Source organism: Phocoena phocoena, chromosome 3 (genome assembly GCF_963924675.1).
Source record: "Phocoena phocoena chromosome 3, mPhoPho1.1, whole genome shotgun sequence".
NCBI classification, from domain to species: domain Eukaryota; kingdom Metazoa; phylum Chordata; class Mammalia; order Artiodactyla; family Phocoenidae; genus Phocoena; species Phocoena phocoena.
The window spans coordinates 61,399,239-61,418,915 of NC_089221.1; the positions used below are offsets into that span (position 1 = coordinate 61,399,239).

The 19,677-nt window shown below is 41.7% G+C and overlaps 1 protein-coding gene across 9 annotated transcripts in view; it reads left to right on the forward strand.

Annotated features, from left to right (window-relative positions):
- PDE8B (phosphodiesterase 8B) overlaps positions 1-19,677 on the forward strand; it is a 252,699-nt gene that overhangs the window by 103,134 nt on the left and 129,888 nt on the right. For 6 of the 9 annotated variants that reach the window (XM_065874637.1, XM_065874644.1, XM_065874639.1 and 3 more), the window contains exons 2-3: positions 3,067-3,126; positions 16,835-17,025. In XM_065874637.1, the coding sequence (XP_065730709.1) occupies positions 3,067-3,126; positions 16,835-17,025 (251 nt within the window). The remainder of the gene's footprint in view (positions 1-3,066; positions 3,127-16,834; positions 17,026-19,677) is intronic. The other 3 variants (XM_065874638.1, XM_065874646.1, XM_065874640.1) reach the window with 2 other exon arrangements.

Genomic DNA, 19,677 nt, shown 5'->3' on the forward strand with positions numbered 1-19,677 from the left:
GCCAACTCATCTGAGTGTGAATTGGTGACCCTGCTACATGTATATACGTATGTGTGTGTGTGTGTGTGTAGGTGACCATGCACACACATGTGTGTACACATAAATATTCGACACACTCTTAATGCTGGACAGTTAAAACTGCACTGTCAGCCAGCAGTGCTTCCTCATTTGGCTGTTGGGGAGAGCCGTGAGGGTCGGAGTCACTAGGAAGCGTGTCTCTCTTCACACTCAACTTATCCTCCTCTCCTCTCCAGAGCTGGAATTGTAATACCCACCTCCTTCTTGCTTCTGTGTCCTTGGCAAATGTGGTTGCATCCTGGAATCAGAGCTAACACACTAATTGAGGATCTGTGTATCTGCCGTTGCTCTAAGTTCACTCTTTGTAGTAGAGAATCTTGGCTTGACTACACAGACATCAGTAAACGGTCTCCTGTTTCTGTTCATAATTTGTTCTCTTAGAAATGGGTGAAATGCAGGCAATAGGACTCCCGTGTTAGAAGGATAACTCTGCAGGCCGCTGCTGCTGTCTGTGCCCATACCTGCTGCTGGTCAGGCCTTGGGCCATCCCTCATAGGCCAGGAGGAGAGGTTCCAGTTCTACTGGGATAGTTGACCTCTGTTGGACACAGAAGCCAAAGTCTGATGACTGGAGCGCAGACCAAGAAGGAGAAGGCACACCAAGAGACAAGAAGTGACGTGTAGGTCAGGACTAGGGGAGCTGGGAAACCGAGGCTCCCAGGCTGGCGGTGAAGTTGACCTGTGTTCTCTGGGAGGCAGCACAGGGACGTGGGGTGGGGGGGATGGATGGGAGGGGATGGCACAGGCCGGGGTCTTGGAGAGAGCTCAGCGACCTTGCACTTCCTCTCCTGGGCTCTGCCTCAGGTGGCAGCTTCCTGCTGACGTGAGTCCGGAGGAGGTTAAAATGCTGGATGCGGGCAGGGAACTCTTGTGCTGCAGGGGAAAGTTGGAGGGTGCTTCCTGTCTGTCAGCAGGAGAAGGATCTTCTAGATTGAGGCTTGCTTCTAAAACTGCATGCCGTCACTCCGTGCCTGTTGCTTTTCTCCTGCCAAGGTCGCTCACGTGAGAGTGCCTAGCACAGGGCTGGAGACAGGAGGGCCCCCGCAGTCATCAGCGGCTTTGCTGGCTGAGTTGAACATGGCCTGTTTAACAGCGTCGTGCATACATTCGTTCCTTCAAAGCACACAGGAATGCGTCGGTTAGGAGGGAATTATCACTTTGGGGGCAGTCTCTGCCCTTGCCCCAGTCCATTAGCCTTCCAAAGCGAGCCACTTTTTATTTGATTGCTTTTAAACTTTTATTGATTTCTTGTTTCATTTGTCTTCTGCCCCTGGGTGCCCCTGTGCAGGGCCAGTTTTGCTGGAGAAAGTGCAGGAGGCCCTGTCGCAGGGGCTTCTGTGGGTGGTGCAGGCACTCTGCCAGGAGAGACCAGACAGCACAAAGATACCTCAGATTTTCAGTCACATTTCTCTTTCTGAACCAAACTGGTTTCACTTCTCAGTCGTTAACTTTGTAGCAGAATTCTGGTGGTTGCACTGGTTTTGAGGGAGGGTGTCTATTTCAGACTATAAAAACTGCTTTTAGGGTGAAGCTGCGTGGTGGCCAGAGTCCCAGTGATGCAGGAGACCTGGTGACGTTCTCCTTCCAGGGGAATTCTTGGGGCTGTGCACGTATCAGTACAGACCCCTCACAGGGCATTGTTTTGCTTAGAGAAAAGCAACTTGAGTGTGTGTCACTTAGGCCTGAGGACCGCAGTGCAACACTGAAGGGACTTGTCGCAGGTCCACAGGCTCAGGGACCCGAGGAGTCATTCCAGCCCTGCTGGAGGGACTCACCGTGGGGAGGCTGCTTCCCCAAGCAGGGCAGGAGAGCCCAGCTTTGCTCTCCTGAGAGCTCACCGCAGAGTGGGCTGGAGGAATCTGCCTGACAGAGGAAAAGGACATCGGCAACTCGTGGTTATGTTTTGGAGAAGCTTCACACCATGCCCACCTGCAGTTAAAGGGCAAGAAAGGAGAAAGGGAAATTAGTAGTCTTCGAGTCTAATGTAAAGAAAGTTCTGCCTTTCTTGTTTAACTGATAAAGCCTCCTCTGACCCTTGGGTCACTGAAATGTCTCTGGTCCTGTGAACTCCGATGCTTGCTGAAGCTGTCCTGTCTGACTCATGGGGGCCAACCTAGTGTGTTGAATGCAGGATAAGCTGCTAAGTAGAGGCAAAATGATTGCAGCCTCTTAGAGAAAAACAAACCTGTATCCATGGAGGTGAGGCCAAGACCTTCAATCCGATTGTCCAGAGAAAAGTTATTTTTAGAAATCCAAGTAAAGTAATTAAAAATAAAGAGAAATATTTTCTCTCTGCTTGCAGCCAAAGGCAGTTAGATGGTGTTGGCCAGTGATCACCTAAGCTCATTCCTAGAGTTATGGGACAGAGTTCAGCTTCCTGTGGTCCTGGTGTGAGGTTACTCAGTTTATTTGAGGAGGTACAACTGAAATGAATAATTTAGTCATGGTCAACACGGGTAAAAGTAAGCTGTTTATTCCTCATACTAAAACATGAAGATAAAAAAAGATCTAAATATAGGAACATTCTTAAACCATCAAAATGCTTTAGCTTCCACATATGAGAGGAATTTTTACCCTTTGGAAATTTCGGAATAATAACAGCCTGGCATCATGCCCAGAATAGTAGGTGCTCAGTAAATAATTATTGAGTTGTTTTCTCCCATAAAGAGAGAGTAAAGAATAATATGTGCTTATTATAAAAATCCATGCACTTAAGGTAAAAATAACCTGAAATCCTACCACTTAGCCTTGAGGATATATCCTCCCAGACATTTCAATGCACACAAATGTATACCTTCTTTTACAAAACCAGAATTGTACTGAATGTGATATTTTATAAACTGTCTCCATGTCAATAAATTGGATCCTTTTATTTAGCTGCAAAGGGGCATGACATATATCCAGTGTAAGGAAGAATTTGTCAATTCCTGTAGTTTATGACTTGACACATCTCATGTGCTGTTTTTGTTTGTTTGTTTGTTTGTTTTAGCAGGTCTCTTCTGCAGAGGTACGCATCGGGCCCATGAGACTGACGCAGGATCCTATCCAGGTACACCTCCGTTCCTCTGTAGGGACTTGGTTTGCAGAGCAAGTGGTTATAGAAGCACTGCGCGAGGGGCTCTTTCATATACAGCAGATGGCCATCCTTGCCCTGACGTGCATGCCCACATATCCATACGTGGTGTGTATGTATATGCCTGTGAGGCTTGTTTTTATTAATGTCCAGCTTGAGGAATCAGATTGCTTTCTTGAAGACAAATATTACCCCATTTTGAGTATAAATAATATAATAGGTAGAGCGATTACATGGTAGGTTGTGAGGGAGAACAACTCTTCACCAAAAAACGCATCTGTTCTACATGCTGCTTCCGCAGCTGGAAAGGGAAGAAGCCGTGTGTGGTAAAGGGCATGGCCTTGCCACAGGCCACGGCTGGGTGGAAATCCTGGCTCTGCCTTTACCAGTTCTGTGACCTTGCATGTATTGCTTCACTTCTCTACCCAGTGCCTTGTCTGTAAAGTGGAGACGGTAATGTCTCTCTCTTAGGAAATTATGAGTTCAAGGAAATAGCATCAGGTGCTTGGGACACTGCCTGGCAGTAGAAGGTGCTCAGTGATGGTAACTGTTGTCCTCTGTGACTAGAGGCAGGCAACCTACTGGGCTCTGAAGCACCAAGGCTCCTGGTTCCAGGGAGAGAAGGGACCAGCGCCTGCAGCCTTGACCACCCTCTAACATCAGCAGGACCCATGTCCTCCCCACGACCCCTCCAGGTTCCTGTGTGCCCTGTGAGGAAATAGGTATGAGGAGTGTTTGTTAAGTCCTCATCTGCATCTTCCTGGTAGACCTAGATGAGCCACCTTCCTCCTTGTAAAACTGTAGCTTGTTAGCACCTGGAAGCTTGTGCTGTACTTTGGACAAGTGAAGATGCAGAGAAGATGTAAATAAACCAATTAACATGTAGATAAAAGTGAAAAACCAACCAAAGAAATGTACTGTTTGATTTAAGAGCGGTTGGAAAAGAAAATAATTTACTGTTGCTTGGAAAAGGAAATGCAAATCTAGGGAAAGGAAAAAAACAAGAGATTTAAGCTTGGGAAAATTGGATGAAAACAAATTTAGGAGCAGAGAGAGAGAGGAAGAGAGAATTTATTAAAATAAACATAAGCCACAACTATTTATATAGAATACAAACAAGTGGAAAATTCCAGTATTCATTCTGGGGGCATGGACTTTGTAGTCCATTTTGAATAAAGCCAGTGACAAAGGTTCTGATATCAGTATTTATTCCCAAAGTAATTTCCAGAATTTTTCTTGGGATTAGTGTGGTTTTAGATCAGTTACTTTAATTTACATTCATTTTTCGCCCTGTGTTGTACTGGCAATGAATGCTCATGGTAAGGGCATCTCATTCTTAAATCTTTTTTTTTTGATGTGGACCATTTTTAAAGTCTTTATTGAATTTGTTACAATACTGCTTCTGTTTTATGTTTTGGTTTTTTGGCTGCGAGGCACGTGGGATCTTAGCTTCTCGACCAGGGATTAAACCCGCAACCCCTGCATTGGAAGGCAAAGTCTTAACCACTGGACCACCAGGGACGTCCCCATGGATGTCTCATTTTTATAAAATATAATTTGTTAAATTGTAAAGTATTTTAAATACTCATAAAAGTACATGTGTATACCCATATCCACTTTTATGAAATATGCTAATTTTATTTTATCAAACATGATAAATTTATTTTATCAAGGATGTCCTATTTGTCTCAGAGTTCTTTTTAGAAACAAGAGATGACAGATACTTTAAGCCCTATTTATCCCTTTGTCCTCCTCTCTCTTCCCTAAAAGTAACCACTATTTGGAGATTGATTATGATAGGTATTTGTATATTTCTTCTACATATTTATGTATCCATTTTTAAAAATTATTTATTTATTTTTGGCTGCATTGGGTCTTGGTTGCGGCACACGGGATCTTTTGTTGCAGCACATGGGATCTTTCATTGCAGTACGTGGGATCTTTCATTGCAGTACACAGGCTTCTCTCCAGTTGTGCACAGGCTTCAGAGTGTGCGGGCTCAGTAGTCGTGGCGCACGGGCTCTCTAGTTGTGGTGCATGGGCTCTGTAGTTGTGGCGTGTAGGCTCTGTAGTTGCGGCACGCGGGCTCTGTAGTTGTGGCATGCAGGCTTAGTTGCCCTGCGGCATGTGGGATCTTAGTTCTCTGACCAGGGATTGAACCCGTGTCCCCTGCATTGGAAGGCAGATTCTTAACCACTGGGCCACCAGGGAAGTCCCATGTATCCATTAATATTTACTTTGTCTTTAATATTTTAAACTTTATTTGAAAGGTGTCAGGCAGCAGGCATCATTCTGAAATTTTTCTTTATCATTTAGTGTCGTACCTAAGAATCTATCGCCTAATCTAAGGTCACAAAGTGTTACTCCTTTGTTTTCTTCTAAGAGTTTTATAGTTGTGGCTCCTATATTTAGCTCTATGATCCATTTTGATTTAACTTTTGTATGTGGTGTGAGGTAGGGCTTCATTCTTTTGTTATGTGGATATCTAGTTGTGCAGCAGCATTTGTTAGAAAGAATATTCTTTCCCCATTGAATTGTCTTGGCATGTTTTTCTAAAATCAACTGACCATGATTGTGAGCGTTTATTTCTGGATTCTTATTTCTATTCCATTGATATATGTCTGTCCTATGCCAGTACCACACTGTCTTGATTTCTGTAGCTTTGAAGTGTGAGTCCCCCAACTTTCTTATCTTTCAAGGTTGTTTTTGCTGTCTGGGTCCCTTGAATCTTCATATGAATTTCAGGACCAGCTTGTTAATTTGGGGAGTGAGGGGGACCAGCTGGGATTTTGATAGTGATTGCATTAAACCTGTGGATCAATTTGGGAATATTACTGTGTTAACCATTTTGTCTTCCAATCCATTAACATAAGATATCTTTCCATTTATTTAGATTTTCTTTAACTTCTTTCACCAATGTCTTGTAGTTTTTAGTGTAGTGTTTTATATTTTTGTTAAATTTATTCCTGAAATATTGTATTCTTTTTGATGCTATGACAAATGGAATTGTTTCCTTACTTTCAGTTTTGGGTTGTTCATTGCTAGTGTATAGAAATATATTTATTTTTGTATATTGATTGAACTCATTTATTAGCTTTTACATTTTTGTGTGAATTCTTTACAATTTTCTATATACAGGATCATAACATTACTACTTTCTTCCCAATCTGAATGCCTTTTATTTTGTTATCCTGATTGTCCTGCTAGAACCTTCAAAACAATAGTGTGTTTAGATACTATTTATAAGGTATATCCAGATCTTTTCTCAAAGTGGTTGTACCATTTTACACTCCTACAAGCAATGTGAGTTCTTATTACTTCAAATCCTTGGTAATGTTTGTTTCAGTCTCTTAATTTTAGCTCATCTAGTAGGTGAGTAGTTCTGTCTTATGGTAAGTTAAATTTGCATTTCTCCATGACTAATAATGTGAGCACTTCTTTGTTCGCTGATTGGCCATTTTTAAAATCTTCTGTGAATGTTTAGTTAAGTCTTCCGCCCATTTTTAGTTGGGTTGACTTTTAAAAAAACTACTGAGTTGTGGGAATTCTGTATATATTCTCGTCCCAAGTCCTTTATCAGATTTTGAAAATATTTTCTTCCAATGTGTGGCTCCTGTCTTCATTTTCACAAACTTGGATTTTGAGCAAAAATTTTAGTTTTGATATAGTCTAATTTATCACTCCTTTTATGGTTATTACTTTCTGTGGTCTGTGAATCCTTAATCCCAGTTTGAAGATTATTTCTCGTTTTCTTCTAGAAACTTAATTGTTAAATTTTAACTTTAGATCTATAGTCTATCTCAAGTTCATTTTTATGTATGGTGGAATAAAGAGGTCAAGGCTCTTTTTCCTTCCATGTTGGAATGAGCAGCTCCATTTGTTGAAATGACTGTGTATTCTTTGTTCCATTGAATTACTTGATGCCTGATTCTTTGATACTTGTTGCAACTTGTTTGGTAGCCAATATTGTAGCCAGTTTTGAAATTTTCCACAAAATCTTTAAAAGAGATGTATCTCTATTTCTGGAATATAGGTTTCTATATCTGTGAAATTAATTCAACTTTATTAATGATGCTATTCAAACCATCTCTATCTTAATTTTTTGTGTTCTGTTTCTGTTGTAATGGATATGTCAATATCCTCAATATTTCTTAATATTTTCTTATGTTTTGAGTCTGTCATGTTAATGTACATCCAAGTTCTGGATTGTATGTTCTAGTCTGTCATGTTAATGTACATCCAAGTTCTAGACTGTATGGTGACTGATCCTTTTATTATTATGTAGTGTCCCTCTTTAAACTTCTGCCTTAATTTCTATTTTATTTATGGTAATATGGCTGGACAAGCTTTCTTTGGTTAACATTTTCCTGGTATATCTTTTTCTATCTTTTCATTTTCGGTTTTATTTATAACTTTATATTAAATATCCCTCTTATAAGGAGCACATAGTTTTATTTTTCTAAAACCTATTCTGATAATCTGACTTTAATAAGTGAGTGTAATCTTGTTACACTGAGTGGGATTACTGATACAATTAGTCTTGATTTTCTATTTGTTACCCTTTTTCTTTTTCTCATAGTTCTACTTTTTGTTAAGTTGACACAGTTTTCAGAATTACCTTTTATTTTCTCTGTTTTAGAAACTGTAGGTTACGCTTCTATTTTAGTGGTTACCCTTAGCTTGTTTTTAATATGTTTGTTTAGCAGTCAAATTTTATAACAAAGTCTCAAGTGTACTGTATTTCTATCCTCTCAAATACGATATAGTCCTTTGCAGTATTTAAATATCCCATAATGGACTCACTCCCTCATCACAAAAACAATTGTCTGTAATTTTGGACTTATTATATTTGGTATGTTAAAACATAACGAACATTTTAAATTTGTGCTCATAAGCTATGAAATATAATAGTAAAACTAATGCCGTGAACCCACCACCCAGCATAAGAGGTGGAGTGTTTCCACTGCTACCGTGTACCCTGCCTGGTTCCTGTCACGTGAGTTTGGCCCCCATGACAGCAGATACAAGTGGTCAAGAGTCCCTCTCTGAATGAGGGACAGAATAATTAAGAGACTCTTTTTTAAAAAAATAATAAGCTCAACTTAGAACCAAGGATGTCTTTACTCCTGGGTCTCATTCAAATGTAATTTCACTCACTGATCCGTCCAGTTCGAGTCTGTGGAGTACCTATGTGCTCAGGGCTCTGCACCAGGTGCTGCAGGGGAAGGGGGCCGAACAATGACCCCTGACCACCCAGGGAGTCTGGCTGGTTGGTTTTATTTGTCTACTACATTCTAACTTGAAAGGCAGAGATATGTAGTCAAGTGTTCTTGTGCTTCTGATACTGCCGTTGCAACTGTCTTCGAAATGGCCTAGAACCCTAGTTTTTAAATTTTTTTTTTTTTTCTTGGAGCAAAATTCTGTAATTTTCTTTTTCTTGGAGAAAAATATCTACTCTGTAACTTCACTGCCATGCCGAAAATGTTAACTACATCAACCGGGACGCTTAGGACTTGGGAGGAACTTACTTGACAAGCATATTCCAGGATGTGGTTGCTTTTGACGGTGCACTTCTGAGGTCACCAGGGGAAATTTGCTCCCGTGTAGAGACCGGGAGGTGTGATGTGGCCTGGTAGGAGTGCTGTTGGGAGTGGAGCGGGTGGACATGCCTCGTCGTATTGTAGAGGACAGCTCTCCTGGGTGAGTGCCTGTGACTCACAGCAGGGCATGTTTTCCAGTCTTAGCAAAAAAAAAAAAAAGGGGGGGGAAATGTTATGAGGCAGTAGATTTTTATCAGCGTGATACCATCTGAAAATCAAGAGGTCTTTTCTTCATCAATGCCTGGAGCATATTTACTTCCCCGTGTGTGGAATTGTCTCTGCTTAGAGTGCTGTCGCCCCTGCCCCTCACAGAGCTTTCCGACTGGACTTGGAAACAGATCTTCACTGCTCTGGCCTAAGCGTTTTCCCAGCAAGACAGCACTTTCCTTTAAAACTTAGACTTCTATGTTGTGTGGACATGGATTTTTTTCTGGAACCATTATATATTGGAGACTTTATGTTGGAGATCCTTTGGCCTTGTGGGAAGCTGTTCTTCACATAGTAAATGAAATGACCGAGTGATGGAGGTGTTCAGACTCAGTAACTTGCTGTGGTCAGCATCTCCCCTCCTGTCTGTCCTTACTGCTGGTACCAAGTCAGGTCCTCTACCTGGCCCAGCCAATATCATGGAACCACAGAGTTGTTAGGGGTTTTGGTCCAATATTTTTGGGGGTAAAATAGAGTACGTTACTTAATGATTGCCCAGGCTCAGGGGTCCAGCCAACCTCAGTTCAAATCTTGTTAGTTGTGTGGCTGTGGTGTGTCTCTTAATCGTCCCATATCTCAGTCTCCACGTCTGTAAGTGGAGATGATGGCCAACTCGAAAGAGTTGTGAAGGGTTATTAAATGAGATAGTATGTTTAAAGTCCTTTCAGTATCATGGCTGGCCCTTAAATTCTCATTAAACTGTAGCTGCTCGACAAAGCCCTTACTTTGCATAGTTCCAGTGTGTGCAAATTTCAGAGTTTAGTTAACATCAGATCACCAAAAAGATGTATTAAACAAGACGTATTAGCATTACTTTCTTAGGGACATTTGAGGAAAGCTCCCAAACCATTTTTTCCAACTGAATCGACCCCACCTATGATCAGATTGGCCAGCTGTTTAGTATGATGTAGATATACTTATATATGTGGTCTACTCTAGAAGCTACTTGTTACCTGGCTTTTGCTTAAAGCCAAACCAAGTATTCTGAAAGTTAGATGTTTAATAGTAGACGTTGATGATCCATTTGGAGACATGTAGACATACCCTTTCTAGAAAGAACACTAATAATAATGAACACTTACATTGTCTTCAAGTTAAGGAAAAGCTAGGGTTTTATTTTTTCATCTTTTTCATAATTAGCCTTCACCAGATAATATAGTTTCATACTCACTTAGCTATCAAAGGCCGCTTATTGCTGTCCTCAAAAAGATAGTTTTCAGTACTTTCTTGATAAAACATGTCAAAGGAGTGGTTACAGTACTTGTAGCACAGCAAGAGGACATCAGGAATATACTGAAGGAAGAGCTGGGAATTGTGGGTCCAGCTGTGCTGCTGCTCTGCTTGGGGAAGTTGCTGAACTCATCTGTTGATTGGGGGTTGATGGATCACCCCCAGAGTCCCTCCCTGCTCTGAGAACTCCTGAGAGTCATGGTCCCTGTCCTTGTCATGGCCACTAGGACCGCCCCCCACCAAGTCCCCCGGAATCTGAGTGCTACCCCCTGCAGCCTCTGACACTTCATTCTCTGGGTCCTGCTCTGGGTCATCCCTTACTTCATTATTCTGGCTTGGGTTGAAAGATGAATTAAACTTTGTGGTTCTGGACTTTCCTGGTGGCGCAGTGGTTAAGAATCCGCCTGCCAATGCAGGGGATGCAGGTTCAAGACCTAGTCCAGGAAGATCCCATATGCCGCAGAGCAACTAAGCCCATGTGCCGCAACTACTGCGCCTGGGCTCTAGAGCCTGCGAGCCACAACTACTGAGCCCACGTGCCACAACTACTGAAGCCCGCACGCCTAGGGCCTGTGCTCCACAACAAAGAGAAATCACGACAATGAGAAGCCTGCGCACTGCAACAAAGAGTAGCCCCTGCTCACCGCAACTAGAGAAAGTCCTCTCACAGCAACAAAGACCCAATGCAGCCAAAAATAAAAACAAATAAATAAACTTTGTGGTTCCAGGAAGGTGTAGGTAGAAATAGAGGGAGACCCTGCATGGTAGTTTGAGGTATTCATAGCTACGTTTGAAAAGCCATACAGGTAGCCCTGGCTTTGCACAGTTCCAGGGCTAAATAACACCAGGCCCAAAGATTGCAGTCACATTGGTGTTTTAATTGTGATGATTGCATAAAGTACAAACTTTGCTGCTAGTTCTTCAGTGCACAAGTCATTACATAAATAACATGTGCAGCCTGAGCAGTGACGAACCACATCACTTTTTTTGAAGTCTCTGCCTGTTCTAGCACAGACAGCAGCGTGCGCAGTTGTGTCGCCCCTTTATCTCTCCGTGATGACTCGCACGGCATTACAAAATATATATAAGTGTATCACTGAAAGAAGGAGCTAGCCCACAAAGACGAAAGTGTAGCAAAGGAATGGAAAGCGATAATGCTGGAAGTGAAACAGCAATGTAAATGGAGTTAGAGAAGAAAGCTGACTGGCAATGTTGACACTGCTGCCTGTGAGAGATTCTAGAGGGTTGCCAGAGGAAGTTAGTCAATGCAAGTTTATTGAGCTAAATGAAGAAAGTGGTTGTGACGAAAATGAAGTGATGCCAACAAAAAACTGCACAGTAATTAAAGGAACTCTGGGGACATTTCATGACATTGAAAGTACAGAGGATAAAATGTTGAGAGCTGATCCAAACTTAAGAGTTTATAATTCACCAAGGCGTAGAAAAGAGGCTCATTCTGTATCATAATTTATACAACTGGAAGAAGGCAAGTGCTGTTCAAACTACTCAATAAGCTTAAAATTTTTTTTTAATTCACAGTTTCTAATGTTTTAAAGTAAGTGCACTGAATAAATATTAATTTTACATTTTTCATTTCGCTATACATTTATAACCAACAATAAAAGTTTTTTATGTTTTGACAAAATTTCGAAATGTCATGGAACCGCCGTTTTTACCATCCTTCATTAAGATTGCTTTGTGTGGTCATTTATATGGTCTGACGCTGCCATGCAAAGTGAGCACTGCCTGTGTTTGTGTTCTGATCCTGGACAAAGCCCAAACTGGCCAAGATCTGCTCCAGAAGTAGATGTTTCCTCATTGCCCCAGGCTTCACCCCAGATCTGCTTTTAATCTTCTCTTTCGCTGTGTTTACAACAGTACAGTGAGGTTGATATAACAAAACCACTTCCTTCTTCCCGTTCTCCTGTGTCTAGATTCTTTCCCTGGATGCCATGTCCTTGCTCTGTCTTTGGTCACTGCTTATTAGAGCATCTCTTGTACTTATCTGCTTACCTGAACCTCTCCCCTGCTTGCGTCCTAGGGGTAGAGACTGGACTATGGTTGTCTCTGTCAGCTTCTTACTCTCAGTTCTTAACATCTTGCATGATAGGTCATCAAAAGTATTCTTTGAAGGAATGTTCCACATACTCTTTAGAGCAAGTAAGAGTCAGTTTTTACTCTTTATAAATTAAGTTCAGCTATATGCTTTTATTATTTTTTAAAATATATTTTACAAAATCATTTTATGGGATTTGCCTCAGTGAATGGTCAATAAACATTTACAAACTGACATGTTTGACAAAGAAACTAAATATTGATACATGGAATGATAAATCTGAAGAGGGACTATATCGCAAAAGGCTTTTGAGGGTTTATGTTCTTTGGTTTTAAGTAACAGCTGTCTTACACGAAATAGTAAATGAGTAAGAAATAGATAGTGTGTTTTTTTTCAGAATCCAAAGAAGAGTTGAAAAGCCATGGCTTAGAAAGGGTGACAATGAGCCATCTCTGAGTATTTTGACAGAAGGGATTTAGGGTTCTTCCTTCAGTATCTCTACTATTAATGAGCCATGGGTCCTAATTCCCAGCCTCTGTGTCTCTCTGTTCACATTTCAAATTCCCAGAAATAACATTATTAGTCCATCTGTGGCCTAGGAGATGGGGACAGAGAGTACAGCTTTGGTTACTTGGGTGCGCTGCTTTCCTAGAGAAGATAGAATTTTCCAGAGATAGGCAGACCTTAAAAAAACTGATTACTATAGTATTTTACTCTAAAATATATATATAGTTTTTTAATTCCCATAGACTTTCACTTTGCTTAGGAGTTGGATTATTGAAAAGTAGTTTTTCTGAATTATTTTTTTATAAATGGAAAAAATTTTGAATACTACCTAGAGAGATTTTCTAGTGAGTACTCTTGTAATATAAATACTCTTGTTTCAATATGTAGATTTTAATTTTTATTCAGGTAGGGAGAGGCCAACAGATTAGGAGAGACTGTCACTGAAAGATAGTTTGTTACAGTTTCTGAGAGGAGGGGTGGTCAGTGCAGGACCACAGAGGGAAGCACTAAGGTTGATTGGAGGCAGGGAGCCTAAAGGGGAAAATGTGGGCCAGAGCCTTGACTGTGGTTTCTGTGGGAAGCTGTGAGGCAGGGAAAGCAGGGTAGACAGGTTTAGCTAGTTTGAATCATTCCAGAAGAGTGTTGGGCAGAAGGGCTGTCCCTAGTTGTCTGGTGCCTGGCGCTGCAGTGATTAGAGCAGGTAGATAGTGGTCCAGAGGGTTAGCAAGTGATAGAGGTGGTAGGAGTACTGGACTGGATTGGTTTGCATATGAAAAGTGCGTTCCTAGGCAAGTCATTTGCTTTCTCTAGGGGTTGGAGAATTGGTTATCCCCCTGGGGCATCTCTCCAGGGTCAGCAAGGCTCCAGACGTCAAAGCATCAGAAATATCAAAATTAACGAGGCATAATTAATACAACTCCCCACTTTGAACTGGTTTTTAAGTTTGCAAGTGAAATCTGGTGTAAGTTCCTAAACCAGGCATTACCAAGATCGAGCCCTCTGCTGTGAGCTCCACTTCCTCTCCCACCAGCTCACACTCCTGTCTGTCACACTGGCTTCCTTGAGTTCCTTGAACACATCAGGCATGAGTCCCACTATAGGAACCAGTGGATCTGTTCCCTGTTTGTGGAATGCTTTTTCTTCAGTTATCAACTTGACTTTTTCATTTCCTTCAGGCATTTGCTCACATGTCACTTTCTCAGTGAGGCTTACCCTAACCACCTTACTTAATACTGGTCCCAGCACCCACTCTGGATCCCTCTTACTCAACCCTACTGTCTTTACCTAGCACTTACCACTTTTAACTTTCCATATCATTTGCTTATTTCTCATGCCTGTTGTTTGTTTCTTTACCCCTACAATGCAAGAGGTCTTTATTTTGTTCATCAGCATACTCCAAGCAATTAAAAACATAGTAGATACATAGTAGGTGCACATAGTAAGCACATAGTAGGTGCTGGCACATAGCAGGTGCTCAGGAAATACTTGAATAATGACTTTATTTTTCCAAAAGTGGAGCACTCCCGTCTTTTAAGGACATCTAAGACATATGAGATTAATAACTGTAGCAATGTCCAATATGGGAATACAGTTAGGTTCTTATTGCATTCGTCAAATATTGAGGCATAAATGGTATAAAGGAAATATAAAGTGTTGAGATTCTTGCTTAGCAATCGTAGTTCGGCCAGACAGATGAGATAAGAAGTCCTGTCAACTTTTCTGACTTCTAGGCTTTGCTTATTGAGTTTCTCTTGCTAATGCCACAGCTACATCAAGTAAAGGGCTGGTGACTTTTTGTACAAGCCAGTTTATTCTACCTGATTTTTTTCATGGTAGCTCCATTGTTAACAGTTCTGTTTGAAGGCTTTCTCTTCACTCTCAAGATCCACAAGGCTGAGCCCCTCACTTCTCTTGGAAGAGCCACCTCCCGTTTCTTCCTAGAAGTAGCTCTGTAGCTGAGGTTTTGGGGTATAGACTGACCTGAGGAGTGACAGACCCGTGCCCAGAGTGAGCCGTTAATAAGTGTGGCTGCCTCATGTGTTACTGGCATGTGATTTCAAGCCATGTGCTAAGAAGTAAATGTCAAAATCATACTGAAAAATATTATTTCTCTTCTGGAAACATGGCATTTGAGAAAACAGGAAATGATTCAAACAGTGTAGAACAAATGACATTTATAATACATTCAGATGTTTAACAGTAAGGAATTATTGGAGAGGTTTAGGTATGAAATGGTGTTGTGGTTTCTTTTTTTTTTTTTTAGAAAAGAGTCTTTAATAGATGCATATGGACGAAATATGTGGGATTTACTGCAAGCTGATACAGGAGTTGGAAAGTGGCTAGGGATAGAATTGAAGCTAGATTGGCCAGGAGTTGGTTATTGCTGAAGCCGGGTGATGGGTACATGGGGGTAATTATACTGTTGTTTCTGTTTTTCTATGTATTGTCAATTAATGAAGCATTTTTTAAATGTAGTGGTAATTATTGGACACTTTGTCTTGTTTCTGACTTTAAATGAAACACATTCAAAATTTCATCATGAAGAATAGTATTGGCTATGGGCTTAAAGGACCAGAAACTTCCCTTCTATTCCTAATTGTTTAAACCAGAAGTGGTTGGTGAAGAATATTAAATGCCTTATCAATATCTTGAGATTATTATATGTATTTCTTATTAGACCTATTGCTGTGACGTAGTTTTATTCCAATTGACAGTAAAAACCCTCTTACATTTTGCAGAAACCCAGCACGTAGTTATCCTTTCACTCACATAGTAAGTGCTGACCGGCAGGGGGTCACAGCAGGAAAAAGACAGGCAGGTCCTTGCTGTCCTGGAGCTCAATTCTAGTGGGGACGATAGACCATAAGCAAATAAATGAACAAGTTCAGGTGGTGGTATCGCCATCTCTGGCTTTCTGGCCACCAGGGAATCTGGGTCCCAGAGCCCAGGGAATGAAGAAGGACAACATGGTGGGAAGTATGGCTACCTTCTTTCCAGGGAGCAGGGCTTCACTTTTCGATGAAGAAGAAAGAGGCACGTTTCCTCACCGTAGCTCCAATAGCTTCACATTTCATGATTGTTCTTTCTAGATTTGGCAAACGCTAGGTGTTGGAATTCGTTTTTGAGATTGTTTTGAGTTCCCGTCCCTTCTGTGTCTGGATAAGGATTTAAGTGCTCAGTTTTGAGAGGTGGCCAGGTACCTTGAGACGAACACCAGCTGCCCTGGCCCCAAATACGTGTGTATGTGAATCATAGTCTAACTTGTGTTGATTAGCCTATTTTCATAGAGCTCAGTCTATTTAAAAACAAAGCCACTTAGGAAGTTACAAATGGGTAACAGCCACCAGCAGAGTGATGGACCATGTATTCTGTGCTCGCTCAGGCCTCATAGCTAGCTTACAGGGCACTGTTCTTAGCACATCTGACATTGGAGAAGCTGTAGGCTGAAGAGACGAACTACCTTGTTCAAAGACACCCTAGAATCAGTGGACCAGCTGGGATTTGAACCCAGGTAGCTTCTCTCCAGAGGCTGCATTTTAAACCAGTATCTTGTAGGCCCGCTTTTTTTTTTTTGGCTGTTTATTTATTTTTTAATTTTCTTTAGTTTTTAAAAAAAATTTATTTTCTATTTTTTTTTACATCTTTATTGGAGTATAATTGCTTTACAATGGTGTGTTAGTTTTTGCTTTATAACAAAGTGAATCAGTTATACATATACATATGTTCCCATATCTCTTCCCTCTTGCGTCTCCCTCCTACCCTCCCTATCCCACCCCTCTAGGTGGTCACAAAGCACCGAGCTGATCTCCCTGTGCTATGCGGCTTCTTCCCACTAGCTATCTACCTTACGTTTGGTAGTGTATATATGTCCATGCCACTCTCTTACTTTGTCAAAGCTTACCCTTCCCCCTCCCCATATCCTCAAGTCCATTCTCTAGTAGGTCTGTGTCTTTATTCCTGTCTTACCCCTAGGTTCTTCATGACATTTCTTTTTCTTAAATTCCATATATATGTGTTAGCATATACAGTACTACTCTCTAAGGCTGATGATTACTGTCAAGATTCTCTTTTCTTTGTGTTCCAGGTTTTGCTGATCTTTGCAAAGGAAGACAGTCAGAGTGATGGATTCTGGTGGGCCTGTGACAGAGCCGGTTACAGATGTAATATTGCTCGGACTCCGGAGTCAGCCCTGGAATGCTTCCTAGATAAACATCATGAGATTATTGTGATCGACCACAGACAAACTCGAAACTTTGATGCAGAAGCAGTGTGCAGGTACCTTAGATATGTTAATATGTTAGTAAATGTCCACTTAACAGCTTAAAATGAAATTCATTTAAAGATGTCTTTAGTTCTAGCCCAAATATTTCTAAAATATGTGTTGATGTTTCTAAGTGGTACATACAGATTTCTGTGGTGAAGGCTGTAGCTCCTCCTATGGCCTTTTCTATTTCTCCACATTTGAGTTCCGATGAATTTAGAGGTGTGAGCTAGTCTCCACTGAAAACTTCAGGGTGTTTTCTCCCCTTGAGTATTGCTCATGTTTCACCAAAAAGAAAAACTGAAATTCACACAGTTCTTGTTACAGAGATAGAGTTTGGATTTAAACCAGATATTTTAATCTTAATTATTCTGTCCCAAAATGAACATCAGAAATGTGTGAAATAGACCATTTTTCTCTGCCTGACACAGATGGGTGGATTCTACAGCAGTCGTGGAGGGAAGGCAGCTACTTTGCAGCAGCAGAAAATCTTCCAGGGATCCAAACCCCCTGCTTGTTTACAGAAATGCTTGCGCTCTGGGGAGGAAATGCTTGCCTGTTCATAAACAAATGCAGTCATCAGAGTTAGCTCTGGATGAACTGATCCATTTAGCACAAGTGGAATGCTTTGAAGCTGGATGGGAAGAGGTCACTAATTAAATGCTAGTCCAAGATAGACTCCAAATACATACGGAGCTGGAATTGTCTTGAATATTAGCAAGTGAAATGAAAGGTAGGGAAATGGTTCCTTAGACCCTTTGGTACCCTGACAAGGAATTCGTGCGTTAAGAGAAGTTTCTTGTCACGGCATCACCTTGCTATACTTGGACCATTTTCAGTTTTCCAAAGAAGAAACTTTCTTAAGGAACCTTTTTAAAAATGTCTTACTGGTCCCAAATAATCCGATCTTCCTGCATAGAAACATTTGCCTATTTAAGTATATAATACTAAAATGTGTCACAAAATATTTGGGTATTTTTAGTGTTAAGAAATAGATAACATGTGTATGTATATATATATGTGCGCATGTGTGCGTATAAAATGATTTTCAGGCTAGAATTGGGTCTCTTATAACTAAGCAGGTCTGCTTTTTCCTGGTCTCCACTTACTCTTCTTACATGATTTTGTAGTAGAAATAGCACAGTCCTTTGTGCATATACAGAATGATTTAAGACAGGCTTCAGATGTAAAAAGAAGAAATGAATAGGAAGAATTCTTTTAATTCAGGCAAAGGCCCCAGTTAGCAGGTAAGCTTCGTAACCTTCCTTGAATATAAAGAAATGTAGTTTTGTTTCCTGATGAGTGAATGTTTGTCTTAGAAAATGTTTGTCTTAGAAAAACAGCGGGGCATCAGTGCAGTTCAGAAGCCAGGTTATGTATCTGCTGGTGCGTTTACTGACTGTTACCAGTCATGTTGAGGATGGTGAGATTCCTGAATGCTGGACTGCCAGCACATCTTCCCTAAGATGAGTGGGGACGCATTCCCAGCAGATGTGCCTTCTTCATTGTCATCTATGGCCCAAGATCTCTGGTTTTTGAGCGGGACTGGACCTTAGCTTACCACGCTTCCTTGGACCCTGGCCTCACCTGTGCCCAGCTCCCCCTTAGTCCTCTCAACCAGGAAGAGGTCCAGGTCTCTCTGGCCACACCAGTTCCTTTGGAGGAATGAGAGAGAAGGGGTCAGCAGCAGGAAGGGACCTAAAACACAGAAGCCAATCTCAAAAGAAGCTAAGCAAGCATGAGCTCCAGCCCAGTTATGTTCATAACATGTTTTCTCTTGCCTAAGCCCCACCCCTTAGAATGCAGCCCAGCAGTGTACCCATGACACCTCCTGGGGGTGGAAGAGGCTGAAGGAAGGTGCAGGTGTTTAGCATCTCCCTAGAAATGAGAGCGCACCTCTGAAACTCTGTACATTTTTTTTCATTAGGTGCACCTGGTATTTCTGCTGAGATTTCAGTAGGCTCCTAAGTAGGAGATAAGTGTAGCTTCACGTTACCAGGACGTGGTAGGGGGTAGGGTGGCTGAGTGGGAAGTGGTCTGGGCTGGCATTACCCCTGCTGCCCATAGTGAGTTCAGGCGTCTCTCCAAAGGAGCTCGTTCAAATACCATTTATCCACAAGGGGAACCTTCATTTCCCAGGAAGACAGCAGCTGGTCTTTTCTTGAGCCTTCTACTCACATACAGTGAGGTCTCAAGGAATAGGACATGGGGAAGGTACATTTTTAGAGAAAGGTGAAGAAATTTAGTCAAAGAGGATGAAGCAGTATGAGCTGGCTGTCCCTGGGGGAGCAGTAATGCATACACCTTAAAATGGAGAGGGGGGCTTCCCTGGTGGCGCAGTGGTTGAGAGTCCGCCTGCCGATGCAGGGGACACGGGTTCGTGCCCCAGTCTGGGAGGATCCCACATGCCGCGGAGCGGCTGGGCCCGTGAGCCATGGCCGCTGAGCCTGCGCGTCCGGAGCCTGTGCTCCACAACGGGAGAGGCCACAACAGTGAGAGGCCCGCGTACCGCAAAAAAAAAAAAAAAAAAAAAAAAAAAAAATGGAGAGGGGCAGAAATGCCAGTAGCTAGAAAGAAACAAATACAGGTTGTTTCACAAATTCCTCAGCCTTCTGTTCTTAGAGGTGTTGGTTCCCTTCTGAAGGATCTCGAAATAAAGAGAGGTC